The sequence below is a fragment of the Tinamus guttatus genome, unplaced genomic scaffold, assembly GCF_059628265.1.
Source record: "Tinamus guttatus ecotype Peru unplaced genomic scaffold, ASM5962826v1 Tinamus_guttatus_pri_ptg000629l, whole genome shotgun sequence".
NCBI lineage: Eukaryota > Metazoa > Chordata > Aves > Tinamiformes > Tinamidae > Tinamus > Tinamus guttatus.
In genome coordinates, this window is record NW_028289163.1 from 171303 (window position 1) to 189939 (window position 18637).

The window sequence follows — 18637 nt, forward strand, 5'->3', positions numbered from 1 at the left end:
AGCTCTGCTGAGGGGCACCCACTGCCGCGCGTTGCTGGTGGCAGCGGCGATCACCATTCCCGTATGGATGAGGCTCTCATGCTGCTGCTGAAGGGAGCAGCAGGAATTGATCCTGTGCTGGCACCCACTTTTCTAGGATGAGGGAGTCCTATCCAGAGCCCGCTGTGGTTCTAACTGTAGCACAGTGGATTATTCCTTACCAAAGTCCCTGCAAGCCACGTTGGGGCAAGAAGGAGCCCCACTGGCACTGCTGCTTCCCCTAAAGCCACCAGCCCAGTGGGAAAATGTTTGCTGAGCAGCAATTTCAGGGCTCCTGGAACTGGCAGCCGGGGAGCCGGATCCCACTGCCGTCTAATGGAGGTGCCCAGGGAGCAGATGGCTTTCAGGGGCTTGTTGTGGCCCTGGGGACGGGGGGAGGGCACCATTCATAGCGAGAGGCCAATGCACCAGGATGCACCAACTTTAGACCCGTTAAAGGCAGCTTCCAGGTAACATAAATCAATACCCAAGAAATTAAAGGATTGGGAGCGTTCAGAGTCTTTCCTGATGAATTTCAAAGACTCCCGTCTGCTAACCCTTGTCTCAGTCCTCCCGTGGAGCAGTGCCTGTACTCAGAAACAGGCATTTTGGCAGCAGGCTGGCATCGCTGCCTGCTGCCAAGCTCAGTTTGATACAAAAACATAATTGAAAGTTACAATATCCTTTATAATATAGCAATATATTTCATAGTTAAAATAAACTATTATGCTTTCCCCTATTATTAAAAAAAGAAGCGAGCAGTACAGAGGCAAGATGCAAACCCACAGTGAGAGGCTCACTGGTCTGAGTCTGGGTGGAAACACCCCAGTTCTGTGAGTTTGCAGAGAGGACGTTGCTTTTTTTTCTTTCTTTTTTTTTTTTTCCTTTTTTTTTTTTTTAATTTTTCTGGTTTTCTGCTTGTAGGACGTTTCCTTGCAGGCAGCGTGGGGAAGAGGTTGGTGGAACAAAAATTGAGGCTACGCCAAAACCGAGCCTGGCGGTAGTGAGACGGGTCCCGTAGGGGCTTGGGGGTGAATCCATCCCTCAGGCTGCAGCAACGGAGATGCCGTTGGCTTCTTTCCCCTTTCCTCCTGTTGCCCAACCCGGGCAAGGGTCGCTTGGCCCCGCGGGCTCCTAATTCTGCACTTGACGGTTGCTCTTGTGCTTTTCCTCCGCTCCCGCGGGAGGAGCCGGAGCGGGAGCCGCGTCCGCAGCGGGTCGGGCCGGGCCGGGCCGGGGCCGCCCGCGGCGGCTGCTGTCCGCGGTGCTGAACGACGGCAGCGACGGGGGTGCCAGGGGGGTGCGAGGGGACAGGAGCGCGCGAGGGGTGCAAGGAGCGTGGGGCGAGCACGGCCTGGGGGCAGCGCGACACCAGGAGCCCGGGGGAACCGGTGCCGCCCGGGGGCGCAGGGCACAGCCTGCAAGGCTGAAGGAGCAGGGCCGGGGGGTGGAGGGTTTGCAGCGCGGGGGCTGCAGGGTGCAGGTGCTGCAAGGACCGTGGCCCATGCGGCAGGATGGGACGGGATGGGCCTGGACGAGCAGCACCGCAGCCAGCGCGATGTCTGCTCAGACCGGCGGGGACTCCGACACTGACCCCTCCAGCAGCAGCACTGGGAACCAGACGCTGTGCCCAAGAACAGGGCTGCGATCTCAAAGCACTCGCCACCCCATTGCGTTCCCCAGCTCCATGCAGACGGCCAGTCCCACTCCAGTTCAAGCGAGCAGGGCCAAGTATGAGCTGGCAAGCAAGTCCCTGCTGCTGGGATCGCTCCTCGGGCGCCAACACAGCTCATGCACGAGGCACTTGCATCCTATGCTCGTCCTTAGCACTGAGACCATTCCCTCCTTTCCGTGCTTGCAAACTCCTGGCAGAGCACAGTGGGAGCCCCTTCCCAGCGCAGTGCCGGGGGATCTGTAGGCACACAGGGCGCAGCAGCAAGGCGAAGAGGAGGCTTTGGGTTGCCGCCGAGGCGGTGGCAGGAAGAGAAACCTCTGGCGGGGATATTCCTGCTGCTCCTTTGCTCTATAGCTCCTGGTTCAGGGCACAAAGAGCAAAACTCTGGCTGTAGGCAGTAAGTGGAGTCGTACATGGAAATTCCCGTGTGGGAGGCTGAGCCAGCCCTGCCTCCAAGCCCCCAAAATCCAATGTTTTTTTGTGGAAGCAAACGAGTTAAAGAGGAGAAGATGGCAGGATGGCTGAAGGAGCACAGTGACTTTGCATACAAGTGCCAACAGTGCCGGGCGACACAGGACAAGCAGCACGGCGGCTTCGTTTGTTTCAAAAATACTTGTAGCTCGCTGCCCTCCACGGAGTTTGTGCCAAAAGCAGCAAACTCCATCCCCAAAGTGTGAAGACATTGCTGGAGCCTCTGGCAGCAGGAAGCACCGGGCAGGGAGAAGCAGGAGCAGCGGGTCCCGGCGCAACACTCCAGCGTGGACAAGGGGTCTCATTTCAAACGGATGAAGCGTCCCAGGGGGATCCAGCCCTTGGCCGCTTGCCCTCTCCTGCTCCTCGCCAGCCCCGTGCAGGGCGGCACCGGCGCGTGCACCCACACTCAGAGCTTTCGGCACCTTTCCGCGCTCCGGGCTCCAGGCAGGATGGGGACACGGAGGATGAGGAAGAAGAGGGTGACACGCTCTGCCTGACGGGAAAAGGCGCCCGGTGCTGCAGCCCCTGCCCCGTGAGGCCACTGGTGGCTGGACGGGCTCATACCTGGGCAAGGAGCCAGAGCACGAAGTGGCCCTGCGGGCACAGAGGTGAGGGCAGCTCTGGGGCTGGCAGTACCCACCGGGGCTCCACACAGTGGAAATGTCTCCCTCTGCCATCTCCGTTGCATCAGTGCTTCCGACTCGCGGGGTCGTTTTTTTCCACATTTTTTTTTTTGTGTGTGTGTGTGTTTTTCAAAGTGAAGACCTGAGATTGAGCGTGGACGTCTGTCCCCCGGTGGTGCTCGGCCTCCCCTCCGCTTCCTCCGCGGCTGCTCCGGCGGCACCGCCGCGGCCTGGCCGCTGCCGAACGCCCGTCCGGGGCCGCGGGGCTCCCCGTGCCCTCCGCGCGCGGGCGCCGGTGCCCGCGGGGCTCCCCAGGCCTCCCTAGCAGCTGCTGGAGCTGGTGTACGGGGTGGGGAAGGACGTGGAGCTGACGCCGAGGGGGCTCTCGGACAGCGGCGTCTGGGGGGGCCCCGCGGGGCCGCTGCCCCCCCGCGCCTCGAGCAGGGCGCCCAGCAGCCGCTGCTGCTGCTGCCGCAGCAGGTCGCCCACGAGCAGGGGCAGCGCGTTGAAGCTGGCGCTCAGCTGCTCCAGCTTGGCCTCCAGGCTGCCCAGCTGCTTCTCCAGGTCCTCGCTGCGGTCGTTGAGCTCCGTGATGAGGTCGTACATGACATTCTGCATCTGCAAAACGAAATGGGGCGGCGGGAGGGTGAGCGCCGGGCGCTTGCGACGACCCCTCCCCACCGGGTGCCTTTCTGGGGCCAGAGCAGGCAAGCGGCAGCGACGGCTCCGCTTGCGACACGGGGCCGGATCTGGGCCGTCTCCCGTCGCGCTCGTGGGATGGGGGCGAGGAGGGGCTTGACCCCCGCGCCACAGCCCGGGGGCGTCCGCACGCCCCGACGTTGATGGAAACCGGCTCTGTGCAGGATATGCCGAGGGAAGGGGCTGCCAGGAATGTGCTGCTCCGGCGTGAGGATCCTCGGCTGGAGGCTCCCGCACGGCCAGCGCGGAACCTCGCAGGCCCCTCGCTCCCAGCTCGCTCCATGCTTCCCCCTCCTCCTCCGCAATCCCCAGCACCTCTTCCCAGTGGATATCCGGGAGGGCCGGTGCATTTTGCGGTCAGCCAGGTCCGCTCGGCCCTTGCAAGCCAAGAGAGCCATTTGCGAGCACTTGCCTTGGAGAGGTCGACCAGCGTGTTGGCCTGGTCGCTGAGCTTCCTCTGCTCCATCTTCACGCTCCGCAGCCTGTGGAGAAGCATGAGGGCGGCCATGGGGACATAGCCCTGGCCCCTAGCAGCGCCGGGAGCCGGCATCCCGGGATGGCTGATTCCAGGGAAGGGAAAACAAGCTTCCCGGGGCTCCCTCCCACCACGGCATCACTCACTGGTGGATGGCTTGCAGGAACTTGCGCTGGTGCTTGCGCACCTTGGCGTGGTCGATCTTCTTGAGCAGCTTGGTGTGCTTGTAGATGAGCCACGTCTCCCGGAGCACATTGGCTGCCGCGTTCTTGATCTGCAGTGGAAGAGCAGCACCTGCGGGTCGCTTTCCCGCTCCAGGACAGCCCCCAGGACGCAGGGATTTGGGGGAACGGTCGGTGCCAGCCGGGAGTTTCCAGCCAGCCTGGCACGGGAGCGAGCGGGAGCGTGTGGGAATGGGGCTCAGGCTGCAGCTTTGCCATTCATGGGCCCCCAGATCCGCATCCCCAGGGAGGAGGAAACGGAGAGGGAAGAGGAGGAGGAAATGGAGAGGGAAGGGAAAGAAAAGGAAGATGACGATGGGGAAGAAGGCCTCGCAGCCTTACCCGCTTGGTGAGCTGCGTGTCCATCATGAAGTTGTGCACGTGCTTCTCGGCCTTGGTGAGCTCCAGCTTGCGGGCCACCACGGCCACCACCAAGGCGGTGCAGCCGGCGCCCTGCGCGGGGGACAGCGAGGACGAGGGGTGTCACGCGGGGAGCGCCGGCGGCGCCGCGGCGGCCAGCGCGGCCCTTACCATGATGCCGGTGAGCAGGCAGACGCCCTTGCCGCAGTACGTGTGCGGCACCATGTCGCCGTAGCCGATGGAGAGGAAGGTGATGGAGATGAGCCACATGGCGCCCAGGAAGTTGCTGGTCACGTCCTGCTGGTCATGGTACCTGTGAAGGAGCGGAGTGGGGACGCAGGAGTCAGCGGGACTCGCTGTTCCCGTGGGATCCGTGCCGACCTTCCCCGGTGCTTTTGGAAGGGGCTGGCGGCAAAATCCGCCGGCGCTTCCTGCCCTGACGGGGTCGGCGGCTCCTGGCCGGCCGGACAGCCCAGCTGGGGCCGGAGGCGCCTTCGCCCCCTCACGGCATCTGTGGACGGGAACCAGATGGAGCTTTCTTGGCAATTCCCTGCAAATTGATCCGGCCAAGCTTCCCAACTCCAGCTCTGCGAAGCAGCCGGGATTTATCCTGAATTCCCCCATTCCCAGCAAATACCGGGAGCTGCAGAATGCATGCTCCTTGGGAGAATGTGGTCAGAAATGCTGCGTTTGGGGCAGAAACGCGTGGTTTGGGGTGAAAATGGCGGGGTTGGACTCCCAAAAGATGGGAGACCCAAAAGACCCCAGCATCCCACAGGTGCTCCCTGCTCCCCACACGTGTCCATCCCCATTTCATGTGCACGTCCCCAGGGGCTGCCGGAGCCCTCGAGCTGCCTGGGGGAGCCGGGAGCGCCGGAGTGGCTGGAGACCCAGGTTTCCTTTGCCAAGAGCTGCCTGGAGCAGCAGGAGCTTGTGAAGAGGAGCCGGAGCAGCCAGAGGAAGAGGAGTCGGCCCCACACGCCAAGGGCTGATGCAACCGCTTGGACCCCGGCGCCGATTTCCGCCCCGAGCGTCTCGCCGGGGCCCGGCGGTGCCGGGGGGCGCGTGGCGGTGCCGGGGGGCGCGTGGGCGCCCACGTGCACGGCGGTGCCGGGGTTGCCTGGCAACGCGCTGCCTTTCGGAGAGCTGCAGCCCCCCCTGCCCCCCCCAAAGCGAGCGGCTGGTGGGGGGGGCTGAGGGGCTGCACGGGGATGGGGGGGAGGATGGAAATTCCCCTGGGACGGGCATCCCCCCAGGACGGGCATCCCCCCAGGACGGGCATCCCCCCAGGACGGGCATCCCCTGCTCCGTGCAGCTCTCCGGGATCTGTGCGCCCCGCCAGGCTCCTGCACCCTCCGAGGTCTGTGCATCCCTCCCACATCCCTGATCCCTCCCGGCATCCGCAGCTCCCTGGGACCCTGCACAGAGCAGCCCTGGGGACACACCAGAGCGGTGGCCGCTCACAGCCTGGGATCTGTGGCGGCTCCGCAGCCTTCGTCCCTATTTCTCATTAGCAATTAATGACACTGCATTTGTGAGTCGGAGCCTCCCCAGGCAGGAGGATCCCCTGGGAGCCCCTCGGCCCATCGGGAGGCACGGAGGAAACGTCCTCGATGCCATGAAGCCATGTGCAGCCCTCGTCACGTCTCCCAAGGAGTCCCTAGGAGCCACGGGCACCCAAACACACCCCGTAAAACCTCGCGCACCCCAAGCGCGAGGCCCTAGTGCTCCAAGCTCCTCCCATCCCGTTGCATTCCCGGGCGAGGATGCACAAGTGCCGGAGCACGATGGAGCCTGGGCGGTGAAACCCCCTCGTGCCTTGTTTCTACAGGCAGCTGCAACAACTTAGAGGGATTTAATGCGATTTAGATAATCCACTTGAAACGCATAACGAGGTGCGATTGTTTTCTCGAGTGGCTCCCTGCACCCAGGCAGGAGGCGCGGGCGCCTTCCCGGGCGCCTTCCCGGGGGCGCCGCCGGCATCCCAGAGGGCCCCGTCACCACGGCAACCCCGGCGCGGGCGCACCGCTCCCAGCGGGATGCTGCAGGATGCGGGGTTGTCATGGCACTCGCTGGCGGCGGGGAGCGGGGCCAGGCGCGCGGCCCCGAGCCGGCATCCTGCGACCCGAGCACCTGAATCCCGCCCGGAGCAGAGCCAGGGGTTGCATCCCCAGAGCAGCATCCTGCGACCCAAGCACCTGAATCCCGCCCGGAGCAGAGCCAGGGGTTGCATCCCCAAAGCAGCATCCTGCGACCCGAGCATCCTGAATCCCGCCCGGAGCAGAGCCAGGGGTTGCATCCCCAGAGCAGCATCCTGTGACCCGAGCACCTGAATCCCGCCCGGAGCGCTGCCCCTCTCACCTCTCGCACACCCGCACGGTCCAGGCAGCGATGATCCAGAGGGAGATGCTGAAGACGAGCAGCACGGTGCCGGGGCAGATGGTCATGAGGGTCTTCATGACAAAGCGCGTGTTGAAGTTGATCTTGTTGAGCGCCCCGATGCTGCGGGATGAGGCGTCCGTGAAGAGCTTGCTGTGCAGCAGCATCACACGAGCAATCAGGTAGAGGCGCAGGAACATGGGGATGGACAGGATGATGTCCACGTCCGCCTCCGCGCGCGACGGCGTGTACGAGAAGGCCAGGCGGGCCGTCCAGAAGAACTTGTACTCGCCGGGGATGGGGTGGATGGCGCAGACCAGCATCTCCAGGCTGATGTAGAGGATGCGCTCGTACGTCATGGCGATGCGCCAGTCGTCGGCCCCGTTGTCGATCACGAAGAGCTGCCGGGAGGCGGGAGCGCACGGTCACGGAGCGGCCGCCGGCACGGGGCGGCAGCCAGCGACAGGGGAACGAGGAGCAAACGGCTCCGCCGGTCCACGTGGGGTACGGTGGGAAAGGGCACGTGCACGAGGAGCGGCTGCTCCATCTCCTCCCCAGACGCGGCCAGGCAATGCCAGGACCACGGAATGCCGGGATGCTGCCAGCAACAAGAGCAGCTGCGGGTGTTGCGGCAGCCCCGGCTCAGCCGGGACAAGGCACAACCGAGAGCCAAGCACAGAGCCACCCCCCCGTCCTCGTGCTCGGGGCTGGGAACTCCCCGGGTTCTCCCGGCCGCGGCCGGGGGCGGGCGGCAGCGCGGCACCAGCTGGCAGCGCTCCCGGGAAGAGCCGCTCCGGAGCCAGCCCGCGAGACGGCAGCCGGCCGCGTGCCACCGGGGCCCCGAGACTGCCGCCTCGGGCGCCGCCGCCAGCCGGGTGTCCCGCGGGATCCCGGGAGCGGCCGGATCCGGCTCCGGCGGGCCGGGAAGCACGGCTCCTTTGCACCGCTTTGTTTAAGCCACTGTTTATAAGCAACGTTTATAAGCAACGCTCGGAGCCGTCACGGGAGCTCCGCAGGCATCAAGCAAGCTCCGGATGGCGCTTCCTGGAAAAAGGTGTTAAAAATAAAGTAGCAGGCGGAAAAAAAAAAAAAAAAGCCAGAAAAACTCCTGCCTGCGCCAGGGGCTCTGCAACAGCCCCGGCCCCACGGGCGCCCAGCTCCGCTTCCCCTTCATCGGCTCTTCCAGAGCGGCTCCGGAGCGCTGCTCCGGGTTTCCATGGAAACCGCCTCCGAGAGGCCGGCGGTACCCGAGGAGGCCTCTCCGCATCCCAGGCATCCCCGGAGCGGCTCCCATGGCGAGGAGGGTGCGGGACGGGGATCCCGGCACGGAGGAGGCGCGGGGCCGGGAGCCGGGATCCCGGCGGCAGCTCCGGACTGGCAGCTCCCAGCGCACGCAGGGGCCCTGGGCTGCGTCACCCGCGTCACGGGTGCTGGCGGCCTGTAAACACAGCCGCGATGGGCCGGTACAGCATGTTCTGTGCCAACACAGCCAGGCCCCGCTCGGGATCATCCCACTGGTGCCACGGGGAAGAGGACGTCGAGGCAGCCCAGGGGACGGGGACACGGCTCTCCCGGAGCCTCCGGAGCAGGGACGCAGCCTCCTCCGCCCACCAGCGGATTTGCGGCTCCGCCAGCCCTGCTCCCAAGCCGGCAAAGATCCCGAAGCAGATTATCCCCAATCCCTTTAGAAGCACCTAGAAGATAATAGAGCGATAAAGAGCTGGCTCGGATTTGCTTGGGATGAGCAGAGCCACAGCAATCCGCTTCCCTCGGCGGCCGAGGAGTCAGCGACACGGAGCGGGAAGGGTGATGCCAGGGGGCATCGCGGGTGCTGAAGGGACAGGATGGGCCCCAAAATGCGGGCGCTCGCTCTGGGCACCCATTGCGAGGGCGACAGAGCAGGCAGAGGGAGATATTTGATACCGCTGCCAAGAAATAACGTGAAATAAGCCATGCGGCCGGCACGGCGCACGGCCAGCGAGGGCCCGGAGCGGGAGCACCGTGGGGACACCGCCGTCCCCAGCGCCGGCTGGAGCAGGAGGCGCCGGGCGAGGGCGGCCCCGGCATGGGCCACCCAAGAGCAACAAGTGGAGGAAGCCGGGCGGAACGGGGGGTGCCAAGCGGCAGCCCCCCGCCCCGGGGGTAAATATTATTGAAGCCGAAGCCGGCGCTGCTCAAATATTTGCTTGGAACGGAGCAAGGGGCAGAGCTCGGCGCTGCTGCGGGCACCGTGCGGCCCACGGGCTTCCTGGCCCCGCCGCTCGGAAGCGGCCGCCTGGCCCTGCGCCCGGGGAGGAAACTCGGCTTTTCCCGGCCGTTTCTCCCAGCTCCCGGCTGCCGCGGGACCCACCTGCACCTCGCGCGTGTGGTAGGCGACGATGAGCCCCAGCAGGATGACCGTGGAGAGGCTGATAAGGCATTTCAGGGCCAGGGAGAACATGGAGTCCTGCAAGGGAAAGAGCCAGACGGCATCAGCGGGGCCGGAGCCATCCCACTTTCCCCCCCAAAATCACCTTGCTAATCCCATCCCGCCCTGCGAGATCCCAGCCGCCCCCCCGGCTGGGCCTAGTGGCTCCGGCAATCCGTCTGCACCATCATTAGCCTGATATGGTGGCACCCTAATGGCTGCTCTAATTAGATCCTCCTGTTAATTAGCGCTAGGGAAATTAAAGCAGGCCCTGGTTCACTGGTGACTGAGGCCGGCGCTCCCAGGCTCCCGATGGGAAGGGTGGGATTCACCCCAAGGGCTGGCGCTCGGACCCATCCCCATGGCCGGTGAATCCCTGCTGCTCTCCATCACCCTGATCCACCCGGATTCCTGCTCCGGTGGGACATGGCACTGGCACCTGGCATGCTCCACAGGGCTTTCCCCACCCCATAACCTCCGTGCTGAGACCCCACGCGCTCACGACACATTCCTGCCCCAGCTGTAGCTCATCACGCGTCTCCGCATCCTTCCTAGGGTGCTTTCCCTGCCGGCAGGGGCAGTTAGCAACAGAGCAGGGAAAACCTCAGCAAGGGGAGGCGGCAGCGGGGGGGACCGCGAGCCGCATTGTTCCCGCGACTTGGCACCACCGCCCGGCTGTGCCGACGGGAAAGAGCCGCTGCTGAGAGACGCGCGGCTCGTGCCAAGGCCACGGGCCCCATCGCGCCGGCCCACGGTGCTGCTGCTCCCAGCACTGGGTATTTTTAGCTGGTCGGTGTTTCGGGAAAGGGGGGGAGCCGGAGCGGACCGAGGGGCTGCCGGTGCCGGCCAGGGCGGCTGCACACCCGCCGTGCCGCTGCCAGCGCCGGCTCCGCAGGGGCCGGGCAGGAAGAGCCGCCGGCGGCTCCCACGCTCCCGAACAACAGCGCAGGGACCCGAGCGGAGCCGCCCCGCTCCCCGGAGGCCCCCGGCACGAGATGCCGAGCGTGGCAGCGGGGGATCCTCGGGCACAGCCGTATCCCGCCTGGCAGCGCTGCTGTGGGATGTTTGGGGCCGGGCACCCTGTTGCTTTTGCAGCTCCCATCCCAGCAGAGGAGCCCGGGTACCACTGGGGACGGGGCGGCAGCGGGTGCCAAGCAGGGCAGCATCCTGGAGCATCCCCACACGGGCACCATCACGGGGGCGTCACGGGCACATCCCTCCTCCTCTTCCTCCTCCGCTGCCCGCCCCAGCGTCGCCCTCGCGGGCGCCCCTCCAGCAGCCCGGGAGCCCCGCGCCGCCCGCGGGCGCCCATTGCGGTGCCCTCGCTGCGGTGGTATAAATAACCTGACAGATGTCGACACAAAGAGTTATTCATCTCGCTGCCAAGCGGGGAGCGGGCGCTGGCAGGGCTGTGTGGGGGGAGAATTATAAATAAAAGGCACCCAGGAAAGAAAAAAAAAAAAAAAAAAAAAAGCAGCTGGAGAAGGGGCTGGGGAGGAGGAGGAGGACGGCCTTCGCCGCCCGCTGAGGAGCCCCGGCCCTCGTGGCCGCCTGCCCCGTCCAGCGCTCACCAGCACGCGAGGCCTCGCGCCAGTCTTGCTGGCCGGCCCTGCACCGTGGGGCGGCAGTGGGTGCAAACTCCCTGTCCCCTCGGCCACTGACCGCGGTGGCAGCTCGGCCTGGCCTGGCCCACGTCAGCCAGAGCAAACAGCCGGTGGCAGCCGGCCCCGATGGGCGCAACCGGCCGTGCTGGACCCTGAGGGTCATGAATGGCTCCCATTGGGCTCCCACAGGTGCAAACCGCCCCAAGCGGACCCCGATGGGTGCAAACAGCCCCACTGGGCGCCCCGGGTGGCCCTGGCAAAGCCCAACCTGTGCAAACGGCCCCGCTGGAGTCTAACTGGTGCAAAGGGCCCTGCTGGACCCTGCCCGATGCAAACGGTCCCATTGGGTGCCTGCTGGTGCATATGGCTCCCGTCGGGCACCCACTGGTGCAAGCAGTCCCCCAGGATCTCGATGGGTACAAATGGCCCCATTGGACCCTGCCTGGTGCAAAAGGCCCCACCGGGCACCTGCTGGCGCAAACGGCCCCATTAGACCCTGACCAGTGCCAACACCACCCCGGGGTCCCATCTCCGCACCCGCGACCGAGGCCCCATTGCGGCTACCTTGGAGTAGAGCCCCCAGGAGAGCTCGGTCTCGATGACCATGACGACGATGCCGAACATGCCGAAGATGAGCGCGTAGTCGCTGAGGCGCTTGCGCTTCTCGAAGAGCGCGCGGCGGTGACCCAGGCGGTAGCCGATGTTCTGCGCCTTGCGCTTGGGCGCCTTGGCGAAGGTGGCGGGCGCCGGGCGGGCGTGCGGGCGCTCGGCGCGGCGGGTGGCGGGCCGTGTGGCCGGCGCGTGGTTGTCCTCGCGCGAGACCACGATCTCGGGGGGGCTGCCAGCACCAAAGAGCTGCAGCGGCTGCGCCTCGGGCTCCGCCTCGATGAGGTTCCTCCGAGAGGCACTTAGGCGGCTCAGGGGCTTCATGACCCCCCCGCTGTACTTGCAGGAGCTCATGGCGATCTCGGTGAAGGGGTTGCTGTCGCGCCGGTGCACCAGCGGGCTGGGCTGCCGGTGTTTGCCGCCGCCGCCGCCGCCGGGCACCGAGCCGGGCGAGTGGCCGCCCAAGTGGTCGCTGAGGTTGAGCTGGCTGCCGTGGCGGGAGGAAGGGTGGAGGGCGGCGGGGGCGGCGGGAGGAGGAGGGGCCCGCAGCGACCCGGGCGACGAGTGCAACAGGCTGCGCTGGAGCAGCGCGCCCGGCGCCGCCGCCCGCTCGTCCCCCGACGACGGGCAGGGGCAGCGCGCGTCCTCCTCCAGGTCCCCCACGCCCGAGTCGTGCAAGTGCCCCGACGTGTCCATGGCGGCGGCGGCGCCTCAGCGCCTGCCGCGCACCTGCCCCGCGGCGGCGGCGGCGGCCCCGGGCCCCGGCGGCGGCGGCGGCGGCCCCGGCCCCGGCGGCGGCCCCGGGGCGGCGGGCGCGCGGCTGCTCATGAATGGGCGCCGCGTCCCTCCGGCGCTGCGCGCTCGCCGCCGCCGCCGCCGCCCCCGCCGCCGCCGCTGGCCCGGCCCCGCCGCCCGCCCGGCCCCGCCATTGGCCGCGCCGCGCCGGGGCTCCCCGCAGGCTGACATCATTCCCCGCCCCGCTCCGCGCCCCCGGCCCCGCGCCGCTCGGGACTTGTAGTCCCGCCGACATCGGGCCCCGACGGCGGCGCCGCCCCTAGGGGATGGGGGGGGGGGGGAACCCCTCTCGTTCCCGCCGGGCCCGACCCCCCCCTCCCCGCGCCGTCGGGGCCCGGGGTTCCCGCGGCCGTGACGACGGGGCGGGGTGCGGGGGGGGGAAGCAGCCGCCGCGCCGGCCCCCAGGGATGCGGAGGAGGCTGAGCCGCCCCACGGGGGGACCTGGGCACCCCCGACGTCCTCCTGCCGCCCTCGCTCCCCCCAGGGAGGCTCCTGGCACATAAGTCTCCCCCCGCCCCCTCCCAGCCTCCTTGATGCCTCCTGACCGCAAGCAAAGGCTGGGGGGGGGGAGCACCCCCCCATCCCGCCCTGGCCGATGCTCCGCACGGGTGCACGGAGCTGCCCCAGGACCGGAGCCTCCCCCTCCTCCCGCCCCCTGTCACCTTGAGCTGCCCCCCAAGCGCGTCCTCCCCCCACCCCCGTGCTCCTGTCCAGCTGCTGCCAGGGCCGAGTGCCCAGGTATTAGGACAGGAGCCTTCTGCTTCGGAAGCAGCTAATCCGCAGGGAGCAGCCCCTGGAAGCCTTTTACCCTCCCCCCCAGCAGACGGATCCAGCTGTCGGGGCCAGGCGCGGGATTTAACCCTGCTCACGGATGGTCCAGCTGGGGAGGCCACAACGGGGACAGGGACGGGGTCCAGGAGGCTGGGACTGACCCAACCCACCCGCTCCCTCTGGCCACGAAGCCGCCCCCCACCCGAGGCAAGGAGCAGCGCATGCGGTGCAGGAAGGGCTCTGGGCAGCCCAGCTTTATTCCGGGGGCAGCTTTGTCCCGCAGGGATGGCAGGCAGCCGTGGCGGATGGTCACCCAGCGGCAGCACCTTCCAGCAGTGCCGCTGTCTCTCCTCCACCCGCCGCCCCGGAGCCATCGGGGGTAGGGGAGGCCCCGTTGAGGTCTCGGGGGAGCCAGGAGGCAGCGCATGGGCACCACGCTGCGATAAGGCACGTCCGTGTGTCCAGCCTGCGCGGGGCAGGGGGTCCAGGCACGGCCGAGGGGCAACGGAGGCGCCTGCGAGACGCCCACGGAAGGATTAATCCCCTGCAAACAGCTGTTGGTGGCGGCTGGGCCCCCCGCCGCCCCCCAGGCCCTCTTTGGTCCTTGTCGCGGGGGCCGGGCTCGCCGGCAGCTAGAGGTGCCCGCGCACGCTCTGCAGCAGCGTCTCCAACTGCCCATCCAGGGACAGCTCGTCCCCGTCGTTGGTGATGACCCAGTCGAAGGCCACCCCTTGGTCCAGGCCGCACTCGGACTCAGTGTCATCCACCCCTGGCGAGGAGCGGAGCAACCGGTGAGCTCCGAGGAGCCCAGGTCGCGGTGTGGGGAGCCCCTGAGGCGACAACTCACCCACGACGAAGACCCAGTTCCTCCTCTTCCTCGTCTCCTCCGTGGCCACCACGCGCACGGTCTGCACCGCGTCGCCGTAGACGTCGCGGAACCACTCGACGTCGGAGAGGCGCCGCGTGTCGCTCACCACCTGCGGCCGGTGCCCGTGAGCGGCCGCTCCGCGCGCAGGACCCCCCGGCTGGCCCCGGCCCCGCTCACCCACACGGGCTGCGCCGCCCCCTCCACTACGATCCTGCAGAAGAAGCCGGGGTCGGCACCGCGCTTCTCCTCGCCCCAGCGGATCATGTCCTGCCTGTAGGTCTCCTTGTAGGCGCTGGCGTCCAGGAGGCGCTGGAAGTCGAGGCCGTGCTCCTGCGGGAGGGCACTGCGGGTGAGCGGGTGTCGCGGCGCAGGGTGTTGTGGTGCAGGGTGTTGCGGCGCAGGGTGTCGCGGCGCAGGGTGTCACGGCGCAGGGTGTCGCGGGCTGTGGTACCTTGGCGTACTGCTCCTTGAGCGGCGCGGAGAGGCGCAGGATGGTGCACACGTCGGGGCCCAGGCTGCAGGAACGCCGCCGGGTCAGCACCGCGTCCCGCGGCCGCCCAGGACCAAAGGGCTTCTCCTGGTCCTCCTCCGGAGTTGGGAACGGCCCCAATCTCCCAAGACAGACCAGGCGCCCCCCGGCCAGATGCAGCTCCCCCAGTGCCAGAACCAGCCCCCCAGGAACAGGTCCCTCCGTAGCAGCCCAGTTCCCCAGTACTGGTCCAGCTTCCCCCAGAACCAGCCCCGTTCTGCCCAACCCCTGCCCAGTTCTCCCCAGTATCAGCCCAGTTCCCCCCATGTCACCCCAGTTTCACCCAGTGCCAACCCAGTTTCCCCCATATCCCCTCTGTTCCCCTCCGAACAAGCCCATTTCCCCCTGTATGAGCCCAGTTCCACTCAGTACCAACCCAGTTTCCTCCATATCAGCCCAGTTCCACCCAGGACTGATCCGATTCCCTCCCACATCAACCCAGTCCTCCCTGAACCGATGCAGTTCCCCCCGTCTCGGCGCAGTCGCCCCGCGCAGGCCCAGCCCGGCCCAGCCCCGGTACCGGCTCTGGATCTCCTCGGCCACGAAGTCCTTCCCCGACTTCCTCTTGCCGCTGAGCAGCAGCACGACCCGCGGCGCCGCCGCCATGGGCCCCCCCTGCGCGGTCGCCGCCGTGGTACGGCCCGGGGGGGGCGTGGCCAAGGGAGGGCGTGGCCAAGGGAGGGCGCGGCCCCCGCGCGCTGAGCGCCGTGGTGCGGCCCGCGGGGGGCGTGGCCAAGCGGAGACACTAGCTCCGCCCCCCGCGCGGCACCGCCCGCGCCACGGCGCCCCCTGCAGGGCGGCGCGGGGGGCAGCGCGCCCCGACGGGGCGGCCCGGGCGGGGACGACACGCGGGGCGGCCCGGGCGGGGACACGCGGGGCGGCGGGGACGACACGCGGGGCGGCGGGGACGACACGAGGGGCGGCGGCTGCCGCCCGACCCCAGGACTCCCCCCAGCCTCGACCCCTCCTTCCCACCCCACCCTCCACCGCATGTCCCTAACGCCCCGCATGTCCCTAACCCGCCCCCCCGCCAGGCCCCCATGCAGCAGCACCAGCCCCGGCCTTGGCCAGCAGTGACTTTATTGCATCTACGGCAGTGCAGCATCACACAGGGTGCAGGGTGGCCCGGGGCTGTGCGGGGACTCCCGTCGAGTCCCCCCTCCCAGGCAGGACACAGTGCATTAGACAGACGGGTACAAGGGGGCTGGGTGCCCCCGTGTGGCCTTTGCGCCTCTATCCCCGCGAATGACTCTCATGGCCCCACGTGGGGCGGCCCCCTCTGTGCTGCTGGGGGCCCTTCCTGGGATGCTCCTTCTTGGCAAAGCTGGGAGATGAGAAGGACAGTGAGGGGCATCCAGGAGCCAGGAACCAGCCCTGTGCACCCCCATCCCTCCCCCATCGTCTCACCCGCCGTTGCCGGCCACGTGCTGCAGCACAAACTCCTCAAAGCCGTCGGCCGCCTCCTCGTCACCCCCCTCGCGCCGTGCCAGGTCCTCCAGCAGCTCCTCCGCGTCGTCCACGAAGTCCACGAAGCGCAGGCGGTCGTGGGCGAAGGTGCCATCAGGCCCGAAGGCACCGTCCAGGCGGGCAGCCACCCCCACGAAGTGCCCCCCCCAGCCCAGGCGCTCCATGAAGCCCTGCAGCAGCTGCAGGAACTGCGCCCGCTGCACGGGCTCCATCCCCTCCTTGCGGGCACAGTCGGCCACCCCAGAGCAGCCCGGCGGTGCCCGGTAGCGGCTCAGCGGGGGCAGCTCCCGCTGGCCAGGCCGGGGAGAGGCCTTGGGCCAGGCCTTGTGCTCCCGTGGTGGCCGGGGCTCCTTGCTGTGCCCGTGGGCCTTGCCCTGCTCCCTCTTCTCCGCAGCATCGTGCCGCTTGAGCCGCTTGCTCTCCTTCCTGTCCGCTTTGAACGGCTTCTTCCAGGGTGCAGGGGAGGGCTCGGCCACCTCCACCTGCTCCAGCCGCCGCTCCAGGCTGCCCAGCTCCTCCAGGAGCCTCTCGAGGTCCCCGGAGGCCCGGGCTCGCTCCAGGGCGCCCGCCAGCTCCTGCCGCGCTGCGGTCAGCGAGGCTGGAGCCGCCGCGGGCTCTGCGCCGGGGGGCTGCTCGGCCTGCGGGCCAGCGCGCAGGCGCTGCAGGTCGGCGCGGGCGGCGCGGAGCGCGGCCGCCTCCTGCTCCAGCGCCGCGCGCAGCCGCTCGTTCTCGGCCGCCAGGCTCCGGTGCTGGGCGCCCGCAGCTGCCGCCTCGTCCTCGCTGCGCCGCAGCAGCGTCTGCAGCTCCTCCTTGTGCGCCTGCCGGGACAACGGGGCCCGGGAGCGCTGGGGACACCGGAGCACTGCAGACACCGAACGGGGTGGGCGGTGCGTCGGGGAGGGACACCCACCTGCAGCTGCGCCTGCATGAGCCGGATGTCCTGGTTTTCCTTGGCCAGCCGGTCCAGGAGGAGGCTCATGGACTGCAGGCTTGGAGGGGTCTCGGTCTCTGATGGTGGCGGCTCCTGTGGGGGGACTGCGATGAGAACACTTCCTACCCCGCCTTTGGTTGCTTTGCTCCATTGAGTCCCTGCTTACTGTGACATCCGTGGGCACTGGAGGCTCCTGCTCCCCTTCTGCCGCATCCCGGGTCACCACGCTCTCTGCGGGACCTGGCAAGGACCAGGGACATGTGGCCACCTCCCTGCCACGGGCTGCACCGTGCACAGGCGAGGAAGCAGACCAGACCCCGGACCCCCCAACTCACCCTCTGCTGGGTCATAGATGCCACCTAGGAGGAAGAGCCGATGAGGGAGGTGTCAGGACCCCCGAACCCACCCCCCGGGACCCCCTGCTCACCAGAGACGAGCAGCAGCCCCACGGCCACCAGGGCCAGGGCGCCCAGCAGGTACTTGCTGCCGCTGGCCCCCTCCTCGTCACCCGCATCCCGGGGTGTCCCCCAGCGCGGGGCAGGTGCCGAGGGGGCAGGCGCTGGCCGGGGCTCCTGGCACTGCCGCCGCCGGAGCCCCTCGAGGTCGTCGTCGCTGCTGGTGCCACTGCCTTCCTCAGCCAGGGGCGCTGCGGGGGGACCGGGAGCTGCAGGGCCGTCCCCCCGGAGTCCCGGCTCCGTCTGAGCCCCCGTCTGACTCCGTCTGTCCCCGCAAAGGACTGACCTGTTCTGGGGACGGCCGGGCCTGGCTCCGCTGGGGGCTCCTCCGGGGCGCAGGTGGCCGGGGAGGCGCCGTCAAGGGCAGGCGCTGCCTCCTGCTCCGCAGGCTCCGGACCCTCCTCCGAGCCCTGGGACAGACGGACACGGGGGGGCTCCCTGCGGCCCAGCCGGCCCCCAGCCCCGGCCCCCCGCTCACCTCGGCAGGCCTGTCCACGGGGGCGGCGGGGGCTGCATCCTGCCCCGACGGCGACGCCGCGTCCCGGGCACTCAACTCCTCGGGCTCCTGCGGCCCCTCGGGCTCCTCGTCCCGCTCCGGCCCCACGGTCTCGACGGGCGAAGCCTGGGAGCGCAGGACGGCGGTGACTGTGCCCCGGTTGGGGGGGGGCCCGCGCCCGGCGGGGGCGGCCGCGGCTCCGCGCTCACCTCGGGGCCCGCGAGCACCCAGCCGCCGTCCGCGTCCCGCTTCCCGGCCATGGCGGCTCCTGCGCGGGGGCGACCCGCGGCTCGTCCGTCCCGCACGGCGCGGGGGGCGCAGCCGCGGCGGGGCTCGGCCCGGCCCCCCCGGGGCGGCGGAGGCCCCGCGCCTCCCTCCTCGCGCCATGACGCCCGTTGTCCCCGGGTATTTTTAGCGGGCGGTGACGCGGCGCACAGGTGGTCGCAGACGGGACGGACGGGCCCCGGTGACCCCTCTCTCCCCCGTTAAGAGGCCCCGATACGACCCCCCGCCCCGCCCCGGAGCTGGGGACTCCGCTCTACCGACGGCGGGAGGAGGGGGGACCGGGAGCCCCGCGGCCCCAGGACGGGGAGGAACCGGCGGCGAGGGAGCCCCGGGGGAGGGGGGGCCGGTACCTGGCGCTGCTGCGGCCAGACCGAACCGGACCGGGGGACCGCGGTGACGTCACGTCCCGGGCCCCGCGGCAACTTTGTAGCCCCAAGTCCGCAACTCGCTCCCCCCCGCCCCCGAGGCGCGTCCGCGCACGTGACCCGCACAGCCAATG

The 18637-nt window shown here is 68.6% G+C and overlaps 3 protein-coding genes across 3 annotated transcripts; all 3 read right to left on the reverse strand.

Moving 5' to 3' along the window:
- Positions 1 to 3111: 3111 nt before the first annotated feature.
- On the reverse strand, positions 3112 to 12244 carry KCNN3 (potassium calcium-activated channel subfamily N member 3). The gene is made up of 8 exons (XM_088535314.1): positions 11500 to 12244; positions 9275 to 9370; positions 6907 to 7325; positions 4717 to 4858; positions 4528 to 4638; positions 4111 to 4238; positions 3902 to 3971; positions 3112 to 3408 (listed from the first exon to the last, which is right to left on the reverse strand). Exons 1-8 carry the CDS (start codon positions 12235 to 12237, stop codon positions 3112 to 3114), a joined length of 2001 nt encoding a protein of 666 aa, XP_088391440.1. The 5' UTR covers positions 12238 to 12244.
- A 1460-nt stretch (positions 12245 to 13704) lies between these two features.
- PMVK (phosphomevalonate kinase) lies at positions 13705 to 15146 on the reverse strand. The gene is made up of 5 exons (XM_088535312.1): positions 15025 to 15146; positions 14427 to 14490; positions 14153 to 14305; positions 13955 to 14084; positions 13705 to 13876 (listed from the first exon to the last, which is right to left on the reverse strand). The coding sequence occupies exons 1-5, from the start codon at positions 15108 to 15110 to the stop codon at positions 13740 to 13742; spliced, it is 570 nt and encodes a 189-aa protein (XP_088391438.1). The 5' UTR covers positions 15111 to 15146; the 3' UTR covers positions 13705 to 13739.
- A 591-nt stretch (positions 15147 to 15737) lies between these two features.
- PBXIP1 (PBX homeobox interacting protein 1) lies at positions 15738 to 18580 on the reverse strand. Its single transcript, XM_088535428.1, has 10 exons — positions 18510 to 18580; positions 18063 to 18118; positions 17836 to 17979; positions 17644 to 17767; positions 17330 to 17548; positions 17238 to 17261; positions 17094 to 17142; positions 16882 to 17020; positions 15912 to 16789; positions 15738 to 15828 (listed from the first exon to the last, which is right to left on the reverse strand). Exons 2-10 carry the CDS (start codon positions 18111 to 18113, stop codon positions 15738 to 15740), a joined length of 1719 nt encoding a protein of 572 aa, XP_088391554.1. The 5' UTR covers positions 18114 to 18118; positions 18510 to 18580.
- Between the last annotated feature and the right edge of the window lie 57 nt (positions 18581 to 18637).